This window comes from Lipophrys pholis (assembly GCF_963383615.2).
Source record: "Lipophrys pholis genome assembly, chromosome: 5".
Classification (NCBI taxonomy): domain Eukaryota; kingdom Metazoa; phylum Chordata; class Actinopteri; order Blenniiformes; family Blenniidae; genus Lipophrys; species Lipophrys pholis.
The window spans coordinates 221,841-241,444 of NC_137628.1; the positions used below are offsets into that span (position 1 = coordinate 221,841).

The window sequence follows — 19,604 nt, forward strand, 5'->3', positions numbered from 1 at the left end:
GTAGTTTTATTGTAGCTCATCAAGTTCATGAAGGAGTGCTTCTCTGGAGTATTCAAATGGAATAAACAACAACTACTTGCCTCTCTGTGCTGGTGCTTGTTGAGGGCCAGAGCATTGGCGCTGTACTGGTTGTGATAGACACGGTACTTGCCCTCCTGTCCAAGCTTGAAGTACTGGCAGAGGGTCCCCTTCATCACTACCTCCTTACTGCTGCGTGTGGTGACCCGGGTGATGTCACCCTGGGCATTTACTACCAGTACCTGCAGACGTAAGGGAAAAAGAAGATTCTGAATCGATTGAACAGTCCCTTACAAACTCCAACTTGAGCTGATTTACTTTCATCATGTGCTTAAAACAATAATATCATTTAACGGTGTGGTTCCCACCTCTTTGCCCTCCTTGAAGCCCTTGTTGGCTTCGTGAACTGCGGCTGCAACCTGCTGGCTTTTCATCTGGCTCAGCTTGCTCTCCGGGTTCCTCAGCCGGGTCACCATGCGCGTTGCTGAAGACTTCTTACTGCCAAAACCTGTCGACTCACTATTGGCGGAGTCTTTGCTGTCACCTGCAAATGCAATAGGCGATCGGTTCCAGTCAGTGACCACGAAAACCACACACATTAGTAAAATGTCTGAAATCAAGGCTACACATTAAGTAACACTGTTAAATGACAAAGATCAGGAAAACTTCAGGAACATATACACAGCTTTTCTCATACAAACAGAACATGTACAAGAAAACTAATTGTGTTGTGTAGTTTGTTTCGGTAAAGGTACTGTACTTTATTTTAGAGTGGAACTGTGAAGCTGTTCTGTCAGACCTGTTTCATCGAAGCTTGCCAGAGACGACTGTGAGGACTTGTCGGCCAAGTCTGGTGGCTCAGGCCCCCTGGGAGGAACTCCAGCTCCCGTGCTGCTGTTACTGTTCTCGCTGGGTTGGGGCGGCTGGCTTAAGCAGGGGACACCATCTCCACTGACAGACACAGAATAGGACGAGGGGTTTTCTGCAAAACAAACAGAAAATCATCAACAGCACAAATCATTAGATGGATGAAGTCCATCAGGTCTCATCTCTAAACATTTCAAATCTGTCTGTCAATGCATTGTTTCACCAGGAAAATTGATTTAGGAAACTAAGGAAAATCCATTCAAAACCATCAACACTGACAAATAAATGTGAGTTCTGCAGGAGAGGAGAATCAGCTTCAGCACTGAGAACGTTTAAATGCGAGCTTGGAGGCTTGATAAGCCTGCAGCTCCCTCTGCTGATGATTCATGCGTAATGCATGCAACCAAATAACCAGCTCAAGTGGTGGAATGTGTCACTTTAAAAGCCATTCAGACAAAGGCTCTGTCAACACCAGTGCACGCACGACTGGACAAAACAAATCAAAAAATGGTGAAGTGCTGTAATTTCAAAAGATCCATATGCGCACGCCATCACTGAGCAATCTTTTAGCAGCAGTACAGAAACTGGAGCTATTAAAAAGCAAGCAGATGGACAAGAAGGTTGGTACTGCGGAGACAATGCTATGTGATTGCAGATCCAGAATACAATCCATCTCCCAGCTGTTTGGAGAAACACTTAGCATGAGGAATTCAACAAGGTGGAGGGCGAAATGGCCAGAAGACAATCCACACTTGAGGCCAAATTCAAGACGTGACAATATAAGTAAGAACTGAATGCCAAAGCAGGCAGATGGAACAGCAGCCACATACATGCAAAGACGCAGGCCGGGAAATATTTAAGAGGAAGGCCGAAGCGTTGGGTGGCCCACGGCAGCATGTCAGAAAGTCAAGATTTAAGACTTGGTCCTGTAAAGCAGCAGACAGCGGCGGAAAAGCTCATCCTAGAAAGAATCCCAGCGGCAGATTTCAATCCATTAACTTTCTTGTATACCTTGTGTGTTGTTAGAGAGCTCTACACGGGAACGTCCCTCTGAGCGAGCCCCTACAGTGGAGGTCAGAGGGTGTGCAGTCTGCAGGGCCGGACTACAGCTTATAGCGGCAGTTTGTATTGAAGAAGAGGGCTCTGGAAGTGTGGATCCATCTGAGGTGCCACGGCCACTAGAGCTCTCCAGGCCAGTGGCTGCAGCTTCACTGACTACAGACCAACAGCAGTCATATTGTAAACAATGTTGCCCATAATGCATCAGTAAGTTGGATGCCAAAAAAGAAGAAACATGATTATTTTGAGTGACATGTGCATTGATATTATAAAAAACAGATATGATGAATGTATCATAACATTCAATACAATTTTGGTATTGTTGGAAAACATTTTTTAGGGTTATTTAAAATTTTTAAAGTGATTTATGTGAGTTTTCAGGCTGTACATGCAACTAAAGTCACATTATTCAACATATAAAAAGCTTATTTATTGCACTGATAGTACATGTTGACCTAAACATTGATATAAATTAGCATATGTGGAGTGTGAGTGGCATACTAGTCATGAAAAACAGGACTGTGCACTGCAAATCAGTTCAGGAGACGAGTCTGAAATGGATTCTTCAATCAATAACTAATTAAACGTTTGTGGTGATGTCCTCTTGCAAGGTTCAAAAGCAGAATGAGGTCAACCGACAAAAATCGAGAAAAATAAGATTTTCTTAAACATTTCGAGGTGATTTCTGAAATACGTTTGCTATGATTACCTCCAGTTTTCAAGTCGTCCTTTCTTTCCTTTGTTGTGTCTTCTTTAGTCAGTGGCTCCTCTTCCTCCATTATCCCATCCTTTAACTTTCCCTCCTGCTGTCCCTCGTCCTTCGTCTTAGCCTGGTTGTCTTCCTTCTCGACATCCCCCTCCTTCTTCTCCTTCTCCAGTTGCGCTTTCAGAGCCTCCTCGGCTGCACGTCTTTTCACCTCCTCGAGCTCCTCCTCCTTCTTAGTGCGTAATCGCTCCAGGATCTCCTCTGAATGAACGAGATAAGCAGAGGAAGCACAAACACTGTAAGGACCAAACTAATTACAGCCTGCAGCTGAGAAACCGCCCAAGAAGTTCACATTAAGATAATACCAGAATAGAAATTTAAAAACCTTAAAAATGTCTGAAAATCCAGCAAAGTCAAAAGAATCCTGAGGTATCAAAGTTCATTCAAATTGAGATGGCATAGATAAACTTCGTCTAAAGGAAGAAGAAAACCCTTCCAATCTTCTTTTGTCTACACGACTGCCTGCTCCAAATGGCTTTTTGCTATTTGCCGGAATAATGGATCATTTGAAGGAAACATGATTGTTCATGTCAACTGGAAACAATTGAAATTCCAGCTTCATGTGAAACACCCCATTAAAGGCACATTCTGATGTGTGCTCTTGTTTTGGGGCGTTAGTACTTGTAATGAAAGTGATAATGGGAGAGTAAGCAAGCAGGTCATTAATATACTGTGGACAGCTGTAAAGTCTTTTTACAAGAATACCACTTCTTGTTAGTATCATGGCAGATTACCATAAGTGCCACCACTGCCAAGCAACACGAAGCTTCTGTCTGCAGTGATGTGTAATAACAAAGCAGGGAATCGACAATAAACTGTTGCTTTATACATTATCGGTTTCATTAGCAGTTAAATCCAGGGAAGATTGCCTCTCCACTAAACTTCTCATAAACCAGAGGATAAATCCTTGTGCTGAGAGGAAAGGAAACCTTAGAGAGAGAAGACACACCAAAGAATGCTCTTTTTTTATTGGTGAAACAGATAGAAAGCAGTGAAGCTTTGTGGTTCTGCTCGCTGCTTTAATCCGACTGCATTTCTTCCACTGAATAACAGTATCTGTCTGCATTAAGCCACATGCAGAGCCAACAGCACCAGAGAAAAGTGTTAAAGGAAGCTTCTTCTTTCATTTTTTTCAAATCAAGATGATTGATGAGATTAAGGGTTGTTTTTCCCAACATAGCCATAAAAAGAGTTGGTGTATTATTCAAGAAAAGTAAAGGTACTGCTTAACATTTCTGCTCAGTTTATACTTTGTGACATTTCTTCCTTAAATATCTACTATATTTACATTATTCTGCAAAATCTCAGGACACTGCTGCATTATAGCTGCATGAGATTAAACTGTCGCCTCCTCATGCATAATCATTTCACTAATGAGCAGATGGAGGTGAAAGTGACACAGGTTACAGCCTGAGGTGACCTTTCAATGAAGCTGTTCACACTGTTGTGTCAAACATAAAGAATCTGTCAAAAGCCAGTCTGTGTGAGGACTGTGCAAATGAGCTGTTTTTGTTGGGTTTTTTCCTTAAAAAGAGGAGCTGCTACCGGAAGCTACCCCATTCTAATAACACTATAACACTGACTCTGTTCACATGATTACAAAAATCTGATAACTGGGAGCAATCAGATAATCTGATAGCTTTACATAAATGCGACCATTGGGAAAAACCCTGGCGTGTGTGTTTGAGTCATTTAGTGGATTTTTATTCAGAGAAGGTATAAACGTAGTGGGGTAAGACTCCAACTCCAAATATGCTCAGGGTGACATAGGTATATATGCACAAAGACATCGGAGAGATGGGGACAAATTTAAGTGTGTTAATGTAATTTCATATTATCAGATATGTGCTGATAAAGCACTGATGAAACAGATTACATTATGCTGCTTGAAGGATCACTTGAATAACCACAAACTCCCAGTGTGCATGTTAACATGGTGCTCACTGAAACCCAGAAGCTGATTGTACTAAACTGAAATCTAGTTACCTTCTTGTTGGTGAAATAACATCAGCATCACATGTTTATATCAATAAATTTGCGCTACAATGCGCAGCCCTAGTCATCAGTACACGTTAAAGATGTTGTATATCGACTGCGACTAATCAAGTTGAGCAGCTGCTTTGTGTAGAAAACATTTGAGGTTTTGACCTGTGCTCTTCATTAAAGCTCTTCCATTTGCCTGGTATCAAACCATCCACATGCCAACACATGGGTCCAGCTCGTTCATCTCGCACTCACATAAACTCACATAAACTCACATAAACTCTAAGTGGTGTGACGACAAGTGAAGAGCACACACACAAAAGAAAATGCATGAAGGGCAAATTGGACTGCCAGAATATGTCGACGGTTTCAGAACATTCAATTGACTGCAAAGGTTTTTTTTTGTTTTTTTTAATAGGTAATACTTAATGATGTTTTTGCTCTGGTGAATCGTCGACTCAATGAGGTGTGACTGTCCTGTGATGGACTGCTGACCTGTCCAGGGGGCCAGGGGGCACTCGGCTCCAGCCCACCACGACCTTAAGTTGCAGACACGTTAGAGAAGACGGGTGCACATTTATCCAAGCACTTTTCTGAGGGTCACACTTTGACCAGTTAGTCAGTTGTGTATGCTAATCCTGACAGCAGGAAGTGTTCAACAACTCCAGAAGTGGAGGGGACACAAACCTGGAGCCAGTTTAAAGTCATTTGACAAAAGCTTGGTTTGTTCTTCCAGGAGGGGCGGCCTCTCTCGTTCTCCCATGGCTGCATTTTCTACCTCCTGGGGTGGAAAGAGCTTGAAGTGGGGGAGCACCTTTAACTTTACTGTGCACTGCAGATGCTCGGTAGGAGTGCTCCTTTCCACTCATGCTGTTGTGTCAAAAGTTAAAACCCTCATTACTCCACAATTTCAAGCAGGGTGCAATTTGCCCCACGTGAGAACGGCGGGAATTTCCACCAGAAAGTCCACCAAGCGTATAAACAAGATCCACGGATAGGTAACCGTATTTGTTTCATTCTTACCAACGTAGAAAGCAAAACCATATAGAGGGCTTTTGTGGATGGAGTGAAGGGGAACTCTCACGTTGGACATTGGCCAGACTGCGACCAGAGTAAGGTTACATAATAGCTGGACTGATTCCTTTGGCCAAACTATGACTGGGTGGCATTCATGAACACTGGCAAGAAAGCAGGCAGAGGAATGAGGAAAGGGAGACAGCAAGACAAATCGGGGGCGGGGGGGGGTATTCCACTTGTCCGCCAATATCACACTCAGAGGGACAGAGCACCTCAGGACACTTTCTATGGAAAGGAGAAAGAATGACGAGCTCCATACCGTTAGCAGTGGTGAGGAAACACTTGTTGCTGCCACGAGCCTTGTTGGTCAGGTCCTCTGTGATGTCCATATGTGTGTGAGCCTCGTCTCTGATCTCCTCCAGAGCTGCGTATAGGTCGGCCTCCCAGAATTCCTTATCCAAACAATCTATCAGCTCTGCAAGCTGGACCTGAAGAACGGAGGCCAGGTTTAATGAATGCAACACATTACACACAAACACAGCAGCAACGGAGGGAAAACGGCATGAAAAAAGGAGATTCTGTGAAGGGAATCGTACTCCAGCGAGAGCACAAGATAAGCTGGGTTTACCTTGGTGCTGTAGTACCAGATGGCTTTGTCCTCCTGCTCACCATCCTCCTCACTGCAGGGCAGACAAAGGAGCCAGCTTTAGGTTTTGAACATTTGGAGTGGCAGGAAAATACAAGACAAATGTTAAAGTAACTGAAACATGCCTCTATAAAATTGTGCAGCTTAACTGCCCCGTTTTGAACCTCAGAAGTGGTAAGAAATCTGGCCTTCATTGGAATATTTCTTTTACTTGAGTTAGTACTATAATCATTTATAATAGTAAGAAATCTGTTGGCATTGCTTTTAATCCAGTTTGCTGCTTTTGTTTCGGAAATCATTTTCTGTTCAACAAGCAACTCTTTAACAGGCCAGTGATTGTTGGTAACGTCCTTGGTTTTCTATTCCTGTATCTTCCTCACTCACAGTGCTGAATAAATGACAATCACAGAAGACATAAAATAATAGTTCTAAAAAAATTTTTAAAAAAATAAGTCGTACGAGTGCACCGAGTTCAGAGTTTTAGAAATAAAGACTCTTCGGTTTTAAATTGAGGAAATCACTAGTGTTTTGCCCCTTTGATTAAAAAAGTAAGTTTTTCTCCCAATTAGTGATCTAATATGAAAACATATCGATAACAGAACCCACAAAACAAGTGACAATGAGAAACGGGGGAATTTGTTGGCAAACGTCGTGGCAAATATCCTCACGTTGTCGGACAGAAGTGCTGAATGAGATTTATCAAGAAGCTACAGAAATCCAGTGAGTCGAGAATAAATCTCATTTAAACAACAGAGGGAAGCATGACTCTTAAAAAAACAGCAAATTATCCCACTTTGAAGAAAGTTTTTAAAAAGGACACATAACTGTTTTATCTATTTCCTTGTCTGATTATAAGAAGTTGAATTACCCTTCAAAATGCCCCAGTATAGCTACTTCAAGTACTTCAGCCAGTTCCCTATAAAGGGTTCAGAGTATTGTCAGCCTAAATGGACTGGACATGAAGAAAAGACGCTTTATGTTTGGCAGAATATAGAACAAGATGGAACGGGGAGACTTGGTCATGGAGAGAAGATGTGGTGTCTGAGAGCGAGAGAGACAGAGACAGAGACAGAGACAGAGACAGAGACAGAGACAGAGACAGAGACAGAGAGAGAGAGAGAACAAGCACCTCTATGGCTGAAACAATGAGAAAAGGCTGAGGAAGGATTTAGAGCAGCAGCAGTTTAAACCTGCTGCTTTACAGACAGACGATTCAAAAAGTCTTTCAATGGGGAGCTTCACTATTGTCAATGGTCGTACTGAGTCAGAAGCTGAATAAGTATTTCTACTTCTATCACATAATTAGCCTTACTTTTACTCAGGTGACAAAGGCCCATAGAATAGATGCAGGAAACTCGTCTCCGCACATATTTCTTTTCAACTTTTACAATCAAAACTACAATAAACCCAAAGAATGTTCATTTTTTTCTTGGTCATTGTTGCGGTTAACTCGCAGTATCATATATTACACTTGCAAAATAGCTGCTGCAAAGACACAATTAAAACAACTTCTTAGAAGTTAACTAGAGGAACTGGTTTAATGGCTGCTGCTAAGGCCGACTCAGACTGATTGGTTCTGGTGATTAGGATTTCCTCCAATGGATGACGTCTGCCACTGTGACTTCAAACAAAGAAAATGATTACTGTGACACATCAGCTCAGAGGAGCATTAATTACTTACAGCACTGTGTGTGTGTGTGTGTGTGTGTGTGTGTGTGTGTGTGTGTGTGTGTGTGTGTGTGTGTGTGTGTGTGTGTGTGTGTGTGTGTGTGTGTGTGTGTGTGTAATGATGCTTGTTCTGGCTGACGATTGTGTTGAACTGATAGTGCTTCAGAAGCATGAAGTGTATTGGTGACACGTCTGTCATTGTGGCACAGAAACAAGAAAAATATAAGGAGTGTATCACAGATCTCAGGTTCACAAGTACAACTGGAACCTAAGCAGATAAAACTATTGACACAATCTTTCACCAGTATGTGCTGCCAGACGTGTTGCATAGCCCTGACAAACACAATGTTGGATAATTAGAGTAATAATATCATTCCCGGGTACCTACAGCTACAGGCTAAACAGCAGGAGCGTGGTAGTATGGTATACCTGCATGTTACAACTTCAACTGGGAATTTATAGTAATAATTAGTCTATAAATTATATTTTTGATTATTAATACAGATCATTTGAAATATTTGCTTAAAGGTGGAGCTCACAACAACAGTGGTGATGTCTGTATTTGGATGCTACAGAATGGAACAATCTGCGTAGCAGTGTAGTTCTCATCCGGTAAGACTGGAGACCAACAACAGCCAAACCTTCAGCACTTCTCTAAAGGCACCATGTGCACATACACTTCTTCTTTAGTGGATATCAGGAGGCTGTTTCACATGCACCCATCTGGTCACATTAATGTTTTGCTTTGTACACCCTGTTATTTTGTGCATGACAGGGCATTACAGACTGCGATGGGCCGGTTTGTTCAGGTACACTACGATAAATTCCACTGGTGTTGAGGTACTTCGGTGCCAGTTGTTGAGGTACTTCGGTGCCAGTTGTTGAGGTACTTCGGTGCCAGTTGTTTCCTCGTCTTAATTTCAGAGCTTAACTGCTGCTTCTTGGCTGGTCGTGGATAACTGGCATAAAAGTGATTAACACAGAGACTACAGCATGGCGTAGGAGCAAAGAGCTTCAGCCGTTCTTCTCATCTAATTTCTTTCAAGTCAATGTACCAGAATGTGGCGAAAACTTGTATTCCAAGATTAAATGGACAAGCACAAGTTGGATACCTTGAAGACTTCAGGAAGCTCTGAGATGATGTTGTCTTATTTGGCTTATTTTTTGAGTAAATATCGATTCACAATTGACTACTCCTGCAGAACAAGCAGGGAAAAAAAGCAGAGTTGAATACATTGATTAAACTTTTAGGTAAACCTGTACCTATAAGCTGCACGGTCGAGGTAATCTGCTCTCCTTCATGGTTGATGTATCACACTGTCTACTGCTGCTGACCCAGCACACGCCCTCTGTGGCTTATTAACAGAAGGGACTGCTGCTGATGTTGGGGGTATGCTGGAAGCCATAGAGGGGTGCAGTTATGTTTGGGTTTTAAAAGAACAAAGTGCCTTTCAAATAACTGATCTGTTCTCATACAGAACCATGGGGTGAGTGCTCCCAATCATACACATACAGTAGATAAACTGCAAAACACTGGTCCTAAAACGTGGTGAGAAGTGAAAAATAAACCCTTAAAGGAAGCACAGAAGAGCCAAAGTTATAAAGCAACTTTGAAAATGTGACAAGCAAAAAGGTACAAACACTTGTGCTAAAATGGAGGGAATACAAGTAACAAAGTAGCTGTACACATAAAAAGAAACAACATTTAAGAACAGTATTGAAGTTTTTGTGTTGTTTTCTACCTTTGAGAGTAAATCTGAGCCTGTGATGCCCCGCATGGACCCGTGATGATGTTTTCTCATGAATGCAGGTTTGAATGATGACTTTTGTTTGCTGCCACATATAAAAGCTGATACTTAAGGATGTGTGTACTCACAGAGAAACACAATGGTGTACCTAAAAAAGGCACATGTTTTTAATTTAGTGATGTTCACCAACACTATCAAGTCTGCAATGACACCAAATTAGGTGACAAAAATAGAGTGTGTGGAACGGCACTGAACTGTGTGGTGTCGGCGTCACACTGCAGGAGTTTAGCACCCCTACAAGTTTATTACACGCTAGACTGTGTGGCCCGCCTATCAGACTTAAACAGTTTGATATGCTGATATGGCACAAAGTCGACCTCCACTGAATCAAATGTGAAGATATATGCACCACTGTGCCACTGATAGATGAATTAATGAAGCATTGACCTGTTGTCTTTGTAGCGTGTACTGCATGCAGACATGAACAAGGTGGTGACAACAGATGTGGACAGTAATAGAAATCTGCTAAAAGTCAACTGATTTTACTTTGGTATCTTAGTCTGCTACAACTGGAATAGCTTTTGCTCTCATGTCAACTTGATTGCTGCTGTGTGTCGTTGGGCTATTGTTTTCTCTCCAGCTGTCCTCTCACACAGATTTCAGTCTGCTTCTCATCTACATGATTGTCTGAGGTTACTCAGTGGTTACTTACCTCGACAAGCATGAAATCCTGATCATTCCAACTGCTTGGTAAATCGTTCCATAGCAGCAGTAGCAACACTAAGATAAACTGAGATGGTCATACAAAACGTCTGTCAGAAGATTATCTCTGGCTGTCTTTGGTTGACAACAGCGGTCTGCACACTACATTTACTGTAGGACAGGCTGATGTATTAAAGCCAATATGACAACCTATTTGGTCACCTTTCAGTTAGAAGACACCACTCAAAACAATTATCTTTGACAACAAAAAACACAAAAATCACTAACTATGTTAGTTCCTATAAGATGGGAGTGTAGTCTATCATTATATAAACTTTTATCAGTTTTCAGAATTTGGCAAATGACCAGGGCAGTGTATTCTTCCTTTGAGACTTTTAGCACAGCCTCATCAAGTGTCTCAGTAGCTCTGCATCGATAAGGACCAATAATACCATCAATACTATTATTTTAAACGTGGTCTGACACTGTTAACTCCTCGAATGAATGAAGGAATCAGCTGTAAACTTACACCACTACGCGGCGGTTCAGGAACCAGTATTTTCGGTGATGTCGGTCATAGCCGATTGGTAGTTGCCGGATGAACGGTCTGCTCTTCTGCACCTCTGGGATACAGTCCGCGACACCAGGTACCTTGTGCGCCACGCAGACCTCGCACTGCCACTCATCTTCTGGTACTTCCTGCAAAGGTGGCTTTACACACTCCAGATGGTAAACGGCCGAACACGTCTCGCAGCAGAGCAGGTCCCCGAGACGGTGGCACACCCTGCAGTGGTCGTCGTAGGCAACCACGCCTTCCGACATGAGCTCCTCGCGGGCAATGTTGGTGGCCAGAAACTGGTCCACCAAAAACTGAAGCACTTTGATTTTGCTCTCCAGTGGTTCATACGGGTAATCCTCGCTTTCCTGGAGCGGCAAAATGTGCCGATACTCTGGGTCACTCTCGCAGTATGCCCGCACCACCTCCGGCCACGTCATACCGTCCACAAAATACAGGGTGGAGTTAACAGAGTCCTTGACGTCCGTGGGACCAAACGTGGTGTTGGAAGTGTCCTCCTCCCTGAGGATAGCTTTGAGCAGGGAGATGTGCGTCTCTGCCAGCAGTGTGCACTGTTCCTGGCTGGCCACGGCCGCACAGAAATCCTCGAAGCGGAAAGGAGAGAGCCGCAACACAGTGCCAAAGTTGCGGAGGACCTCGTAAACGGCAGAGACATTGAGGAGCTGTGAGGTAGGAACCAGGAGGTCCTCCGAGGACTTGGGAAGCTCCAAGGGAGGAATGTCTTTAGCCTCAAGAATGGGAGACCGTGGTCGTTGTGGCCTACTCCTTCTCCGGCCTGCAAAACATGAGCGGAAAAGACTCAGGGGAGGCTGACATACAATAAGAAATAGAAACACAGTTCCTGCAAACCAAGAGAATTAGAATCCACAGAACAAAAACACTACAATAATATATAGAATAATAATAATAATCAGTAACATATAAAAAAGAACCACATCAATATACATTATTTATTGCAACACAAAAATAGACTGATCTAGTGTATGTTTATTTTAATGTTTATTCATTGACACCTGATACTATTAACCTAATAACGTCTTTTTTGTCTCATTGAATTTGATTCTGAAATTGTGTCTGCAAGCCCAGCTGGGCTCAACCTGGAAGGCTCCGGGAGAATCGGAGGAGGTTTCCTCATACAATTTAGAAGAATACTGCTAAGAGCTACCGGTGCTCTAGGGGAGCTCCAAACTGTTTCTCTTTAACATTCATTTATGTCTGTACTTGTGTTTTAAATATGTGTTGTGTTTCATTGCCTTTTTAAAGAAACATTTCTGTCACTGCTTGGGGCCGACAATAAAGTTAATCTATCTAATCTTTATATCGTTTTGATTTTAAACAGAATGATCAGAGTACCAATGAAATCTGGCGCCTTCAACATTTAAATTACATTTGAAGGAGTCACAATCATGTTGCTGTTTTAAGGGTTATATGTTAAGACATTGGAACAGTGAGAGTGACCTTAATGTATACAAAAAAATGAAGTCCCTTTTTTTTCGCTCAAGGCAAATAGGATAAAAGATACCCCTTGTATAACTGAGCTGCCTTTATGCTGGTGAACAATATGCAGATCATACAACATGTGTTGTACCTGTGTCACCTTTCCTCCTGGCTCAGAGTGTTTATGTGATCTGCCCATTTAGAAGGAGGGCAGCTTATAGGAATGAGGAATGAATTTGCATTTGCAGTTGTTTCAAAAGTGTCAGCGCAGGTCCTGACCTGTCCTCACAGGTCCTGACCTGTCCTCACAGGTCCTGACCTGTCCTCACAGGTCCTGACCTGTCCTCACAGGTCCTGACCTGTCCTCACGACCCAGCCAGGACACCAGCTTACAGAACATATGATCTACACACATCTGACCTTTTCCTCTCCATCCAAGTGATTCTGAGTGAGTCAGAGCTGCTGTAAAGTACATCAAGTAGAACCCTCTGCTGTTCAGCTCATGTAACAGAACGCTGCCTTTAAATCTGGGGATGCAGTGGCTCTGAGAACAGCGAGCGCTAATCTTAACCGTGCTATAAGGAAAGCAGAGCGCGATCAGGGACTCAAATCCAGGAGTTTTTCAAAGATCAAAACAATACGAGGAATATGTGGAAAGGGTTATAGGAACCAGGGACTGTTCTCTCTGGCAGGAGGAACCAGGGACTGTTCTCTCTGGCAGGAGGAACCAGGGACTGTTCTCTCTGGCAGGAGGAACCAGGGACTGTTCTCTCTGGCAGGAGGAACCAGGGACTGTTCTCTCTGGCAGGAGGAACCAGGGACTGTTCTCTCTGGCAGGAGGAACCAGGGACTGTTCTCTCTGGCAGGAGGAACCAGGGACTGTTCTCTCTGGCAGGAGGAACCAGGGACTGTTCTCTCTGGCAGGAGGAACCAGGGACTGTTCTCTCTGGCAGGAGGAACCAGGGACTGTTCTCTCTGGCAGGAGGAACCAGGGACTGTTCTCTCTGGCAGGAGGAACCAGGGACTGTTCTCTCTGGCAGGAGGAACCAGGGACTGTTCTCTCTGGCAGGAGGAACCAGGGACTGTTCTCTCTGGCAGGAGGAACCAGGGACTGTTCTCTCTGGCAGGAGGAACCAGGGACTGTTCTCTCTGGCAGGAGGAACCAGGGACTGTTCTCTCTGGCAGGAGGAACCAGGGACTGTTCTCTCTGGCAGGAGGAACCAGGGACTGTTCTCTCTGGCAGGAGGAACCAAGACTCTTGAACAGCCAAGAGTCTGCTGTAAGGTCTGAGGAGGATGCAATAACCCAGTGCAATAATTAGAATCCAGTGCAATAACTATCATCTGATGCATCGTTGGCACTTTATTCAGGGTTTTAAATGTGGGTTTTAATACCTTGTACTGTGTGCATTTATACTTTTACTGTTCCTGATTTTTAGACACTTTTTAAAAGCCTAGTTTTGTGCATAGTGCAAAAACATTTTGTTCTTGTATGCACCTATGGCCGTATGTATTGAATGACAATAAAGCATTATCTATCTATCTGTCTGTCTATAGCTGTTTTCAGTCTGGTCTTATTCTGTGGCAGAGCATTGATGTGAGAACAGAATAGCTGTGATGAGACTACAACCACATAGCCAGCTGTTACTAAAGGTAAAACTATTTATTAGTTAAAAAAGGTGGCTGTAAGGGCCATTAAGCATTAGAACAGAAAGAAATATATATATAAATATATATATATATATATATATATATATATATATATATATTAGGGCTGATGGATTAATTGCATTTGCGATAATATCGGTGATATGATAAAACAGGATTTTCTAATCACAAGGGCTGTGATTTAACTGCTCACGTGATCTGGTCACGTGACGACTTGCGCGTCCTGCGTGTGTCATCTGCCCACCTTGCCCGAACGGGTTAGTGGTTTTTAGGGACGGAGCCGATCCGATCCGGTATCGGGTTCTGATATCAACATAATTCACTGATCAGTCATTTCTGATCCAACCTGCAGAGGTTCCTGATCCATGATCCTGGTCTGATCCATGATCCTGGTCTGATCCATGGTGCTGAAATGATCCCCAGTGTTTCCCTGCTGCTGCTCTGCTCGCTGGCTGCAAACTGTGGACTGGATTTCCTGAAGGGAGGCGGGTCTCAATGAGACCAGGAGGAATGAGGCAGGAAATCCATTCCACAGTTTGCAGCCAGCGAGCAGGCTAGGGAAGTAGCACTGTGCTATCCAACTTTTCATGGCAACATGTTGCTGTTTGGACGCATTTTAGTCTCACAACACCACAAAGCAACACAGCAACGTGGATGTTAGCAAAGCAACGCAGCAACGTGGATGTTAGCAGAGCAACACAGCAACATGGATGTTAGCAAAGCAACGCAGCAACGTGGATGTTAGCAAAGCAACGCAGCAACGTGGATGTTAGCAAAGCAACACAGCAACGTGGATGTTAGCAAAGCAACACAGCAACATGGATGTTAGCAAAGCAATGCAGCAACGTGGATGTTTGCAGAGCAACACAGCAACATGGATGTTAGCAAAGCAACGCAGCAACGTGGATGTTAGCAAAGCAACACAGCAATGTGGATGTTTGCAAAAAAAATGCAGCAATGAGCAATGTTAGCAAAGCAACACAGCAACGTGGATGTTAGCAAAGCAACGCAGCAACATGGATGTTAGCAAAGCAACGCAGCAACATGGATGTTAGCAAAGCAATGCAGCAACGTGGATGTTTGCAGAGCAACACAGCAACATGGATGTTAGCAAAGCAACGCAGCAACGTGGATGTTAGCAAAGCAACGCAGCAACACGGATGTTAGCAAAGCAACACAGCAATGTGGATGTTTGCAAAAAAAATGCAGCAATGAGCAATGTTAGCAAAGCAACACAGCAATGTGGATGTTAGCAAAGCAACGCAGCAACATGGATGTTAGCAAAGCAACACAGCAACGTGGATGTTAGCAAAGCAACGCAGCAACATGGATGTTAGCAAAGCAACACAGCAACGTGCAATGTTAGCAAAGCAACACAGCAACGTGGATGTTAGCAATGCAACGCAGCAACGTGGATGTTAGCAAAGCAACGCAGCAATGAGCAATGTTAGCAAAGCAACGCAGCAACGTGGATGTTAGCAAAGCAGTTTTACAGCGAGGCGGTCGCTTTGTCAACAGACGTCAGCATTTTAAAAGTCCATCTCTCAGAGGAGAACGGCACTGACCACGGCATCAAAACAATGAACAGCAGCTCCTCCGCTGTAGCAGTCGATTCACACCATGAAGCTGTGTCCTACTTCGCCCTAAACTCCCTGAAAATAGTCCCAATCTTTTGTGTTGTGTTCGAGCTGGAAGCACTGCTGTTGGTGCTGCGTTGCTAAAGAATTCCCCCAGGGATTAATAAAGTCATTCTGAGGCTGGACCGCAGAGTGAAGGCAACAGGGCCAACAAGTGCTAAGATCTCTGGGAACTCCTTCAAGACTGTTGGAAGACCAGTTCAGGGGACTACCTCTTGAAGCTCATCAAGAGAATGCAGAGTGTGTCCAGAGCAGTAATCAGAGCAAAAGGTAGCCACTTTGAAGAACCTAGAACATAAGGCCTGTTTTCAGTTGATTCACACTTTTTTGTTAAGTATATAATTCCACATGTGTTAGTTCATAGTTTTGATGCCTTCAGTGTGAATCTACAATTTTCATAGTCATGAAAATAAAGAAAACTCTTTGAATGAAAAGGTGTGTCCAAACGTTTGGTCTGTACTGTATATATATATATATATATATATATATATATATATATATATATGCGTGTTTGTGTGTGTCAGCCAGTGGCAGTGATAGCATCATCACATCTGTCATTGGTCTTCTGCTCACACTTGACTGCACAATGCAGCCATGTTCACACTTCTTTCACAAAAGCAGACAGCAGAGGAATGTGAGTAATCCCTGGACTCCTTCAACTGCATCCAAGCTTGGCCAGACTGTAGTGACGTCTGTCAGACGATACAGATGTATGCCTGTTCATCATACCAACGGCGACTGGATTGACTTTGTACTCAAATGCATCCACTTTAATGCCCCTGGAAGACTCTCCAAGACAGTCAAGTAAGACTGTACGTATTTGTACCCATTCATTTTGCAGCTTTTATGAGGTCAGGCTCTGATGTTGGACAAAAAAACACAGCTCACAATTTCCCTCCCAGTTCATCCAAAAGATGGCTGACGGGTCTGAGGTCAGGACTCTGCAAGGTGGGCGAATTCTACCAGTCTGAACGAATCAAACCATGCCTTTATGCCACAAAACTGTCCAAAATATCCTTTTGATTGCTTATTCACCTCTGGGAAAGGGTCTGATTAAGACACCTGAATTCAGTATTTAATTTTAAATACTTTAAGGTCTTTCCAAACACTTTTGGCCATATATACTCGTTTAGCTTAATGAAATTACTTCCCACACAATACAGTGTCAATCTTTATGTCAATGAGGGTGCTTTCCCTGTCGAAACTATTAAATTCATGACAGGGTGGCTTACCCTGACAGCCATTTCTCATTGCATCTTAAATGTAGTTGGATTACACCCATTTACCAGACTACCCCTGTTGTCATTGCATTACATAACACATGGGCCCTGAGATTTTTCTAAATTATTAATCTGATTGCCAACAAGTGGAAACAAGGTGGGTTTAATTTCCACGCCTGATAAACACGCAGTAATTACCATGGCAACGGTGCGCAATGAAATTAGATGATATTTACAACAAGTGCAAAGAAAGTCAAAAAGTGCACCTGTCATCATCATTTAGCGTCATCATGCAAACGAGCGGCAAAACTGAAGAAAATAACTTTCTTCACTAAATATCTGACTCTTGTTTTAACTTCTGTGGAGACATTTGATTCTTTTATTTGGGTGCTGTGCTTTCAGAATAAAAGTCACCCCAAGCTGATCATGTCTGATCAGGTCCAATGTTTACAAACATGCTGCAGCGTCCAGCTGACCCTCCTGCTTCCAAACGAAATAGGAATGAATGAAATGGACGCAAACACTTCCTGCATCCCGCAAGCCACCGAACAGCGCCACGTCAAAAAATACAAATAAAACATTTAAAAAGCACTAAAGAAGTGTTAATGACAAAACGTCAACAGAAAATGTGCTGATCCGACAAAAGTGTGAAAACCCTGGAGCCGGCTGCAGCGTGGAGCCGCGCGGTAAACAAAGGCCTGCTGCACCGCAGCTCCATTTTGAACAATGCGGCTGCTTTCTGCACAGAGCCCCGCATTAAACCTCCATGGGAGCCGGGAGACGTTACCTGGGGTGCTACCGAGCGTGCTGTGGCTCCGAAAGCTGCTCTCCGTACAGTAGCTGGCATCATCATCATCACCACCGCCGCCACCACCGCCGACGCCGCCGCCGCCGCCGCCATCCTCCGGTAGTTCCTCCAGATAGTCCGAGTCGGTTCCCAGGGCCTCCTCCTCCTCCTCTTCCTCCTCCTCGAGATCCGACGAAGGGTTGTCGTTCAGGAGTTCGTCCTCGTCCTCGTCCGACCGGTAGCTGAAATTATCCTCCTCCTCGTCGCTGTTATCGTCGTAGACCACCTTGGTCTGAGGCCGCCTCCCTCCGCCTCTCACGCCGCGGCCGCCTCTCGCCCCCCGGCCCCTGCCTCTGCCTCCTCTGCCCCGCGATGCCACCGCAGCCGCCGCGGCGGAGCCTCCAACTTTCCTGCGGCCGCGGGACGAGTTAAAGTTGTCTCTTTCCGTGTCCACCTCCGGGGAGATGGGGCCGCAGACGTCCACGCTCACCCCTCGTCCGCGACCCCGCGCTCTGGCTCTCCCCCGGCCACGCATCCCTCTGCTCCGGCCGCCCCGGGAGCCGCGGACTGGCCCGGGCGAAGCTTCCCGTATCGCGGGAGCTTGTTTGGGCGGCCTTCCTCGTCTCCCCCTCATTGTAGGAGAGAGCCGCGACTGTTCCGCTTCAATGTCGGTGGTTGGTTGAGCCACGCACACCGGAGAAAAACGGGGTTGTTACACCCCAACCGATCTGGCGACGGATCCCGACTGGTCCCCACCAAGCCCCGGTCTCGATTTCAGAGCGGAAAGCTCAAAGGGAATGGCCGGTGTCCCGCTCTGGGTCGCCTGCAGACGCCATTTTTCTTCTCGACTCTCCCTCCGTTGAAAACACAGCAGGCCGCGGAGCTGCGTCAAGCCGCGCGCAGGCAACCGCGGGCGGCCTGGAAGCGCCGCGCGACGCCCCAAAGTAAAAGCAGCTCCGGACAACTCCGAGTCAAATATTTAAAAATACACCGGTATTCTCTGTCCGAGGAGGAGTTTATATAATGATAATAATGATAATGATAATAATAATAATGATAATGATAATAATAATAATAACAACGAAAAATGAAGTCTGCGCGTGTAAAAAAGTAGCAAACAAATATGAGAAAACTCCACAGCGGAATTTGTTTATTGTTCATGACAATAAAAAAGAACTAATCAGATCAAGTAGAAGCGTTTCAAGAAATTAAAATGCTGAGAGGCAATGAGAGTAGCTCCAGGTTAATATCCATATGAATGCCAGATTCATTCATTGTCATCATATCAGAATCGTTTCTTTCTACTTATACAATGTATAAGGAAATTGCCCATGACTTCTCTTTAACTAAAAACAATATATACAAAAACAAAATATATGTACAGTAATAAAAAAGGTAGAGGCATAGAAACTATAAATATGTAGCACATTGTATGACAACATCCATAAATGAATAGACCTATAAAGAGTTATTCTTTATTATCAGGACACAATGTACAACCATATTGGAGAGCTTCTCATCTCACAGTGCAATTGACCCACATGTAAGGAACATCTAATACAATATAATAAAGTGGTCCTATTGAACTGTGGTTGTGCCCTGGAGCTCTGCAGCCCTCACAACGTTCACCTATTTATCTGTTTAATCAACCACTGTAGATACTGTTTCAGGAACCACTGTACACATTGTTGTTATTGTGCTTATTTATGTTTCTGCTTCAACCAGGCCTTGAGTACAACATTTAGTATCATGTCATGTAGCAGTGTACTGCTGTGACAATAAAGAATCCTTCAATTGTTAAGTTA

The 19,604-nt window shown here is 44.0% G+C and overlaps 1 protein-coding gene across 6 annotated transcripts in view; it reads right to left on the reverse strand.

Annotated features, from left to right (window-relative positions):
- Positions 1-18,668, reverse strand: part of LOC308110029 (nucleosome-remodeling factor subunit BPTF-like) — a 54,252-nt gene extending 35,584 nt beyond the window's left edge. For 5 of the 6 annotated variants that reach the window (XM_080464033.1, XM_080464032.1, XM_080464035.1 and 2 more), the window contains exons 1-9: positions 17,800-18,668; positions 11,004-11,826; positions 6,339-6,390; positions 6,030-6,198; positions 2,654-2,911; positions 1,897-2,100; positions 818-1,000; positions 387-562; positions 81-260 (exon numbers count right to left, since the gene is read on the reverse strand). In XM_080464033.1, coding sequence (XP_080320159.1) covers positions 81-260; positions 387-562; positions 818-1,000; positions 1,897-2,100; positions 2,654-2,911; positions 6,030-6,198; positions 6,339-6,390; positions 11,004-11,826; positions 17,800-18,433 — 2,679 coding nt within the window. In that variant the 5' untranslated portion in view covers positions 18,434-18,668. The remainder of the gene's footprint in view (positions 1-80; positions 261-386; positions 563-817; positions 1,001-1,896; positions 2,101-2,653; positions 2,912-6,029; positions 6,199-6,338; positions 6,391-11,003; positions 11,827-17,799) is intronic. The other variant, XM_080464036.1, reaches the window with a different exon arrangement.
- Positions 18,669-19,604: the final 936 nt, after the last annotated feature.